The 9,950-nt window shown below is 43.5% G+C and overlaps 1 protein-coding gene across 5 annotated transcripts in view; it reads left to right on the top strand.

Annotated features, from left to right (window-relative positions):
* The first annotated feature begins 7,558 nt into the window (after nucleotides 1–7,558).
* The window catches only part of LOC140272371 (membrane-associated guanylate kinase, WW and PDZ domain-containing protein 1-like), a 99,454-nt gene continuing 97,062 nt past the window's right edge, over nucleotides 7,559–9,950 (top strand). For all 5 annotated transcript variants that reach the window (XM_072367793.1, XM_072367792.1, XM_072367791.1 and 2 more), the window contains exon 1: nucleotides 7,559–8,294. In XM_072367793.1, the coding sequence (XP_072223894.1) occupies nucleotides 7,997–8,294 (298 nt within the window). In that variant the 5' untranslated portion in view covers nucleotides 7,559–7,996. The remainder of the gene's footprint in view (nucleotides 8,295–9,950) is intronic.

Genomic DNA, 9,950 nt, shown 5'->3' with positions numbered 1-9,950 from the left:
TTCTGCGCCTGCAGCCAAGCGTGCATCTCTTATGTAAGGGAGGTGGGGGGGTGAATAACCAGAGCACAACCTCCGCTGCGTGAATCTCCTGTTGGTTTTGTCATCTTCTCCCTCATCCCAACTCTCCTTATGTGTGACCGATGCTCTGATTTTAAATGAGTGGTTGACACAAACACATTCTCTGTCATTTTGTCATCCCCATCTGCCTTTACTTCTTCATCTCCCCACGCTGTCCTCTGTCTTCTCTGTAAAATGTTGCTTGTTCATGTAAATGTCGAAGAGGAAAAAATGAGCAGATTCAAACTGAAGTGCAGCTCTCTGCCGCGGGTTACTCTGGAAGAGAAGAGTTGAACCCTGTATGCTGGGAGACATCTGGAATATGGAGATTCAACTTGTAAGTGTTTTATTCAACAAAAGCGCCTGCCATCTGATCTTTCTCAGATGTACACACATCTGTTTCTCATGACTTCATGCCCCACAGATGTTTCTCTGAATTCCAAATAGCCATCGACTTTATTTTGCCATCGGTACGCTTTTTTCATTTCACAGCTTCTAGTTATTTCCAAAGCTTCTTGGGTAGTCTGGCACTGGATGAATGACTTCCCACAGATCAAAACACAGCTTTACATTTCACCCGATATGTGGCCTTCTTCGAAAGGCTGGACAAAAGAGAAGGACAAAACAGTGCCATGCAAAGTCAAATCATGTGGGCATTGTTTTTTGATGAGGGAAATAAATAAATCTGCCTAAAGTCCACTCACCAGCTGTTCAAGAGAGTTGCAATAATCTCCATCACATGCACTGGGAGGCATCGCTCTGACCATCGCTTACACTGCTGGACTCCACAGCAGCAATAAGTTGATGTTCTTTATCAAAGCTTATGTATAACATTACAGTGAGAAATAAATGCAAAGGAGAAATATAAGGAGAGGAAAGCAGAAACAGTCAGAAACAATAAATGGGTTAGGGTTCGAGCCTTTGTTTCAGTCTAAAGCAACGTTCACATTTAACACCACTTCAGTCTCTCACTGAGATATACGAGTGTTTCCTCGCTATGAGTTTCTTCCTTCTCCGTGCTTTTAGTTTCTTGTGCAGGTGCATTTGAGGCGGATTGCAGAACAGGAATGCTTTTCTGGACACAGGAAGAAAGAGGATGCAAAGCATCTTAGTTTAGCAGGTTTAGTGTCAGGTAATATGACCCAAGGCTGAGACATATTAGCTTGCATGTCAGTTGATACCTTTTACAAGAGTTAGCAGTGAAGCTAACTATCTTATCATATCTCAGCACTGGTTTAATGTACTGAAATCAAACCCAACCAAAGACTGTCATTAAAAGTTGGCCGATTGGAGGCACTGGATTTAGCTAAAATGTTCCTTATCGCGCTTCCAGCCACGTTCTTAAAGTCTTTTAGTAAACTATGTTTGTTACAGCTCAGCCACACATGAATAAACACAAGGACCAGGTGTGGAGGTGTTCCAAAGCTCTCTGTTCGGAGACACCGGTGTCTGCTGAGGACGCTCACTGACAGATCTCAGACTAGCTTAGATGAACCGTACTAATGAGGCAGACGGCTTGTTTTAAGTGCTGCTTACACACTGCTTAATTGGGAAATCATAAAAACAAACACTGCAGATATCAACTATCTAACTTCCACTCGAGCCGAGGACGTTTTTAACATTGTCTAATTGGGAAACTTACACCCACATGTGAGTCCTGCTGTAATTACCTCAGGTCTTGGCCACTGTAGCACTTTGTAGTGGCAAAGAAACAGAGTAAGTCATGATAAACTGTGGCAGCCTTGCCTCCGTTAATCCCAGCTGTCTGATTGTAAAACTGCAGGTGCTGCTGGTGACTGTTAACGCTCTACCTCCCTGGTTCTGCACATGTCCATCCATGAAACATCTGCAGCCCTCTAACCTGCCTTGGCTCTTCACAAAGGGAACTCTTGCAGTACATACAGTCCGAAGCACTGTCGTCTCACAGCAAGAAGGTTCCTGGTTACACTGACAGCAGCATTTGGCCACAGAGCCATAGCCTGCATTTATGGATACATTAGTTACACTTTGCAATGAAATAGGCTTCTACTTTACCAGGGTTTTGAATGCAGGAATTTTATTAATAAACTCAGAATCCTTCACCTTACTCTATGTCTGCTGAGTGTTATAATAGTGCAGATGTTTCCAAGCACCAGCGGGGGCCTTTCAGTGCAGAGTTTGCACATTCTACCCGGGTTCACTCCGGGTACTGAGGTTTCCTCCCACCTTCAGGTAACTGGTGAACCTAAATTGTCCCTCAGACTTAGTGTGTTGGTTGTTGGTCCCATTTGTCTCTGTGTTGGCCCTGTGATGGATTGGCAACCTGTCCAGGGTATAACTCACCTCTTGCCCAGTGGCACTCTGGACAGGCTCCAGCCCTCCCAGGGCCCTGAAATGGATTAAGAAGGTATAGACAATGGATGGATGGACTTTCTAATACATAAGAATTACTTTAACATGGGTATTGCTATCAAATCTGAACTATTTCTTCCCTAATAACAGCTGGCAGCTACTCTTAGTTGTTTTTTTATGTAACAGACTCTTGATCTCAAATAGAATTATGAAAATATTTAACCTTAACCCATAAGTATTGACAACATATTCAAATATATTGTAAATAACTCTTTATAATTTGTCAGGAGTCCTTTGTTTGCACTGCTTTAGTGGCCAAACAATTCCTGTAGTGGACAAGTGTTTGAGTCAGTCACACCACAACTGCTTGAAAGGAACCCGTGTTTGTACTGCATGTGTAACATTAGGAGGGGCGATTAATAAATTACAAGTGGTAAAAGAGAATTTTCTTACGGTGTTCAGTGATTATGTTGCTCAAGCTGTTTCAAGTGGTCTCTTTGTCATCCCCACTGAAAAAACTGTGATAAAGTTTTCAGTATGACAGCCGCGACAGATCAATACAATGTTTGACTCTCTGGTTGATGTTTAACTGCTGTCCATCGTATTCCTGATATTTACTTTCATGTTCCTTTCAAAGCTAGTTTCGCCTTATTTGTCTTCACAAAGTAGTTTGGGAAACAGTGTGTTACTGTTTACCTGGTTACACGCTGAAAGGAGTTCAGCTTAAAGGAATTTAGCAACTCTCCTGACTGTGAGTGTCATGAGAATCCAGCTGTGCACAACATGAGCAAAGAAGGGAAAGTTTGTGGTATAATGTTGACAGAGTGTTAACATACTGTGGAAATTGTCTTTGTACCCAGTCTTTGTCTCTGTCTTGATAGGGACTGGATAGGGACTGGATAGTGTAGTGGTATGATTGCCACCTGAGTTCAAATCCCCTGTATGAAAGGTATTACCTCCAGTAGGGGTCCTTAGGCAAGACCCCCTTACCCTACCTGCCTACCTGTAAGTCGCTTTGGATAAAAGCGTCTGCTAAATGCATAAATATAAACACATATTGATGATTATCTTGGTCTGAAAGCCATCTGAGAACCCACTTCTCTGCGTTTACAGCAGGGAGAAAAGGCCTGATTGTACCTGCTATCTGGACAACTCCTGGATAAATACCGTATTTTGCGCACTATAAGACTCACCTAATTATAAGACTCACCTGATTATAAGACTCACCTGATTATAAGGCGTACCATCAAATATGGGGTCCATTTCTGTATTTAACCCATACATAAGGCACATCTGATTATAAGGCTTACTATTACCTAATGTTCTCTGATTGGTTTATCGCTGCCAGCACAGTAGTGCATGTATTACGTCCCTGTGTGAGCGGGAAATGGTCCGATGGTCAAGGACAACATCGTCTGTCTTTTTTAACTTTATAAACTTATAAACTGCACATCGGTCTGCATCACCCATCTCAGACTGAAGAACAGGCTCACTGGGATATGGGCAGAAGCATTGATGATGACATGATTCAATCGCTAAGTACAGCTCCATACAATCTGCGCCCCATTCAGAGTGAATGGCTGGGATCCGCCTGGATTCACACCGAACTCAAAGATAGCGACAGAAGTGGCCAGATGTTATTCTTTTCCAATGTAAGAGAGCGAAGAGGCGCGGCTAAAGTGAACGTGGCGGTGAGCGACGCCAAGGGAGAGCGGTGAGTGATGCGGAGGGGGCTTAATGCCCCGATGAATGCTCGGCGCTCCCTGCGGTAAGTTCAAAATGGCGGTATATCTGTGACAGATTTTGGAATCCGGTGCACACATAAGGCGCACCGGATTAAATGGCCGTTTTTTGTGAGAATTTAAGGCTTTTAGGAGCGCCTTATGGTGCGGAAAATACGGTAATCTGTTTAGTTTTGTAATCTTGACCGATTCCAAGTAGAGTAGCCCGGCTCGCTCGGTCATTTCTGATCTGCAGTTAGGTGATGAGATTAAGAGAAGCTGAACGGAAATCCTCCAGGATTGAAGCACATTCGGGGAAAGTGTAAACAAGGATCACGTCTGAACCAGGGGCTCGTTCTGGTCTGACTTGGAAAAGGCGTTAACTCACATATATCACAGATATTTCCTGGAGAATTAAGTAATTCCTGAAGAGTAGCTCTGTTTTCCTCTGGTGGGTGTCCACCTCAGCTGTTCTTTCCTCTTTGAGGTTCGTGCCCAGCTAGGACAATTTGGAGCTGAGTTTATTCGCTTCAAACAAGTCATTGGTTTGATTCCAAATTTCTTAAGCGACTGTCAGAATACGAGAGCACATTACACGGCTTTGTACAAATTCGGTCCCATGAATTGTTGAATTTTCATCCTTTTTTTTTTATAATTTTGGCCTTTCTGTAAAAGTCACATCTTTTTATAAAAGTGAAGCTAGGCTAATTTACTCCCCATGCTAGCTCTGCTATCCAATCAGTTTCAAGAACTCGGGGATGTGTATGTGCACAAGGTTTTTATGCTGTACTTTGTAAAGGATTTCAAATCAATTTAAATGGGAGAATGTCATAGATTTTCTTCTCTGTTTATCATCGTCTCAGGTGTTTCATGTCTGGCACATCTTTTGAATCTTTTTGAAGCCTGAGGTTGATGTTTTTTTTTTTAAAGCTTTGTGAAAAAATGCATCTCTATTGATTCATAGCTAAATTCAGCTTAAGCATTCCTGTGCATCAATGGTGTGAATTATTAAACAGCTACAGTCTAAATGTAATGTGAACAAAGATAATTACTGTTTGGATTTCCACTCGATTGTGGGTCCCGGAGGCAAAACTTCTCCTGTTGCTCTCAAAATCAACGGCACAAAAAGCAACTTTGTTATATTTTGCATGAACAAACTGAAACTGATGACTTGACCCTGGTTTTATAATATGTTAGCATTTGAGCAAATAGTTGCTAACCATTACAAAAGCGGCTGAATACAGTGAACTCATTAGTTGGGAACACTGCACCCTTAAAGATGAAGCCAGACAGATGTCTGTAATTTGTTTTGGGACAGTTATTTGTTCAAAGGTCTTGTAAACAGTCTCTATCTCACCAGTGAAAGCACATCATTGCCCTGGATTGGTGTCATGTTCAGTGGCCTGCAGCCATCAGTTTTCCCCGCTGAGAATGTCATGTGACATGTGACTGCCAGACAGAGCCCACTTTGCAACACTCAGCGTTGTGCACGTTATGTTCGCCATAATCCTTCAAGCGTGCAATTTATATAACACATGCAATAATATATATTCACCAACTTAATGTAGACCAGAAGATCAAAGGGATGATGATCAAACTCTGGTGGTTTGACAGAAATACTTTCTGTGTGACACGAAGACGGAGGGAAAAAGGGAAAAGTCTCTGCTCTAAACACTGAGATGAAATGGGATGGAAAGCTGCCTTTCATCCGCTGCTATCCAGGCCACTGCCCTCACAATGGTAGAGTGCCAGTTACTGTACTTTATTAGGAAAGGCAGGAAACACAGAGAGCCTGTGTTCCTTTGCAGCATGTGTTTCTCACCTGATCCCTCCTTGTTCGGTCCAAACTGGCAGAGCCCCACTTATTTGCACTGCTGTGGATAATGCAATTGTGCATATTGTCTGCCAAATTTGTCTCTGAACAGATTTGGTTTGGTCACAAAAAGAAAAAAACAAAACAAAAAAAAGGAGAAGAAGAAGAAGAAAGAACACAAATGATGTTTAAAATGGGAATCTTTCAGAAACTAAGAACAACATAACCTACTTTCACAGTGAAGTCAAACGCTGGACAGTCATTGCTTGCAATAAGCAGCAGTTTGGACAACTGAATATGAACTGAGAAACACACTTTCTGTGTTAAAGATGACGAGACAATGAGCTCGTGCAGGACTGTGCGTGTGTGTAGCCTTTTGTGAAAGGCACAGGTGTGATTCGCCCTTTGTGTCTCCCTCTGGGTGATTCCCTCACTTTGATCCATTCCGCTCTACTTCGGTGGAAACTGTTTCCACGAAGATGACGGAGGTCACACTCTAGCTTGCCCGTGAATCTGTTTCAGGGATATTTATGAAGTTACAGCTTTTGGTGCCAACTCCCAAGTAGATCTTTAAAGTGTCCATGGAAAGCGGACCAGGCAACACCTTTTACTGGTGCTAGCCTACTAAAAAGACTCAAAGAATGGCTGTCATTGTTATTATTGTAAGACTGGGTTTGGGATGCTTTAATTATTGACATAAACTGTCGGAGGGCTGCGGGTAAAGTAAGAGCACGAGGACAACTTCGGCCAGACACCCAACGTAGGCCCACACTGAACACCGACCTTTTTACATATCACTCCGCCAATCTTAATCATCACTCACGTTACCTGGATGTAAAGTGCGACACATTATATAGTTCCAGATGACACTTAAACAGCAGAATAAAATATTTATAAATGTAGAAACAATTAGTTAAATTATGTGGACTCAAAATAATGAACAATGCAAAATAAGGAAATACGCTTACGAAATATGACCTTACGAAAATAAATCTCCTCTTAAATGATCATTTAAGGTATCACCCAATCTACAAATGTTCTAATGAATGTCTTGCAGCAGCCATATAAACCTGATAAAACATTTAAACCTAGTTTAGCTTCGCACTTTCAATGAATCAACCAAATAAGAGTTGATGTACTAATAAATAGTTCATTAATTTGACTAAATTCATGTATAAAGTAGCTACTTATATAAATATTAAAAATATTTTACTTATGTCACAATGATACATCAAACTAACGTGGAAATCTGGTCATTTCCCACCATTTAGTTAACTACACAGGTTTGTTACACCCATATTAAAGAGTTCCCTGATAAAGACATCAAAACCAAAAGGATTAGAATAAGAAATATGAACAATTTTCACAAAATTTTACGTTGTTGGGTGTTATAATTTCTTTTTTTTTTTTTTTAAGTGCCCTGAAACGCTCGGTCCCTGCTGCGTGTTTCCATTATTTGTGAAAAAGGACAACAAGCTGCTGGAGGTCCCGGGATTAGACGCTCAAATCGCTGTAATCCGTTCGGAAACGGGCGCTGGACGGCAGGCGGGGAGGAGCTTTAGGACCCGGTAGGTGTGGGGTCGAGTTGGACTTTTCCCCGCGGAGTTGGAGCGGGACGCATGCGCCCCCCTCCTACGGTCTCTCCATCTCCAGTCCAGGGGCAAACAGAGTGAACTTGCCGTGTTACCTGCTTAAAGGCGCCGCAGGTTGTGTGTGAAGCTCAAGTTTAAAAAGAGAGATAGGCTGCTCCAAGGGAAGCGGCAGAACTCTGAAATTAGTCCAGAAGGAGCATTTGTGGAGTGGATTAGATCCCATTACGAGGAATCAGCGCGTGGGCAGTTGTTAAACATGCGGAAACAACAACAGAAGCGGCCACGGTCTGGATTGTGATGCACTAGGATAAATTCATGCACTGTGAGGGGCATGCCTTGGCTCGAGAGAGAAGGGCAATAATGCTCCAACTTGCACCCAGACATCCTGAAGTTTTCTGCTTGGGGCAGCGTCAGTGCTATGAATCTGCTGAGTCTTACACCACTCCTCGGAACTAACGAGCGTCGCTTGGACCTTAACAACCATGTCAAAAGTCATCCAAAAGAAGAACCATTGGATCACCAAATTGAACGAGAGCGCGATTATCCGAGACGCGCGCGGGGAGCTGAACGTGGAGCTGCGCGGCGGAGCGGAGAAAGGAGAGTTTCCTTACATCGGGCACATAAGGGAGGATGCTGTGGTTTACCAGTCCGGCAAACTGTGTGAGGGGGAACTGCTGCTGGAGGTGGAGGGGCTCTCCGTGTCTGGATTACCCCTGTATGACATTTATAATGTGGTCAACTGCTGCAAAGGTCCCGTGAGGTTAAAAACTGTTCGTCAAGGTAAGTCTTTGGGAACTAAAGTCCTGTGTGTCTTGAGCGCTCACGTGCATAAGAAATCCCAGTGAAATGGTCTTCTTATTGTCATGTGGCCCATTAGGAGCGGGTACACAATGTTAAAACGGGGATGTGGATGAAGTAGGGCAGAGGAGGGCTGCTGCTCATCCTCCCTCCACAGCAGCCTGGAGTCCTCGGGCTTTGACATGAAGCCGCCCTGACAGTCTTCCTGCCCTCATTTGTCCAACATAGCCAAAGCCACTCTGGGTCAGACGGATTAGGCTACCTACTCTACACATTAGTGTTCTGATAATTTACCATATCCCAAAGATCTGGAGCACTTTTCTGCCTTTCTGTGCACGCTGTGGTGCACGTTATGTGCCCTTTCTCAGGCTTGGACAGTATATTCTTCTGATTCCCTCTGCAAATGGAAAAAAGTCACTTTTTACAGCGCCAGGACTCATCTACAAATGTCTTTTTTCCCGACAGCCTTTGCACAACACATTAGGTTTAATGTGTAAATCAGTCCATTATCACCACTCTAAGTTTGTCTGTTTTGATCTAATTACGCATCGGATCCTTCACATCCTTCACGCCTCTTCTGAACAGCAGCTGTTATCTGAGTAAACGCTGCCTGGGTTTTAGGTGCGTGTTGTCCACCCCAATGAGCCCAAATCTGCATGCCACTCTGTGCCAAGCTGAACAGTGAAAGAAGTCCAAGTTTCAAGTCATTCTGCACACACTCAGGTACATTACACAATGTTTGGAAAGCTGGCTGCGCCTCCTCTCTGGGGAAATCATTAACTGTGTTATGTAAGTGTTGTTTAGTGTCAGAGAAGCATCTTTTTGTTCGGACTGTTTGTCCATAAGTGGCTCCACAGTGAATATTTGACCTTTGTAAGTGAAGTCTCACCCCCTGGGACACGAGCTCAGCACTGCTGCTGTTGTTTGGCTGCAGGACAGGCCTTTTTTTTTTTTACTTTACTTTAACCATCTGAATTTTTTAACATCCACAAATTGTTTCTAATTATTCGTTAATTCTATTTGACACTTGGTTTCTAAAGCAAGCTGCAAAGCTCTAAGCTTTGCCAGAAAGGATATCCCGGTCCATCTGTCGTTACTTTCTTGTATAAGTCAGCAGATTCTCAGTGTAATTAAAGGAGGGGGGATTATTCTTCGATTATGTGAGTGGCTCACAAGACTTCTATTGTGTCTGTGGGGCTCCCGTGCAGCAATCCACGCTGTCCCAGACCCGGTAACGGCTCAGATCAGATCGCTCTCCCTGTCTCTCCAAAACGCCGCGGGTCATATTACGCGAGGCCACATCAGCTCAGTATCGCAGCTGGAAACAGTATCACCCACAGGTGTGTTGGGGTGCAACTCAGACAGAAAACCACCTGAAGGAAGTTTTTCTGTTCCTGTGGGGAACATTAGAGCCCCTCACCTCCCCTTATGGAGCCTTTGTGGGATATAAGAGCAAATGTTACGCTGTTAGAGGTTAAGTTACGCACATCGCTGCCTACAAACGTAGCTCGTGCTTAAAAGATTGCCGTCGATGCCTTGCTGTTGCGTTGCTGTTTCTAACGCTATATCTTGGTCTTTTGGGGTGGATGTAGGGAGTGTGGGGTGGAGCTGCTTCGTAACCATGGAAACACATGGTCA

Source organism: Leuresthes tenuis, unplaced genomic scaffold, assembly GCF_036924035.1.
Source record: "Leuresthes tenuis unplaced genomic scaffold, fLeuTen1.0.hap1 SCAF_16, whole genome shotgun sequence".
NCBI classification, from domain to species: Eukaryota; Metazoa; Chordata; class Actinopteri; order Atheriniformes; family Atherinopsidae; genus Leuresthes; species Leuresthes tenuis.
Note: the sequence above shows the minus strand (reverse complement) of the source record. Positions and strands in the feature narration are given on the sequence as shown.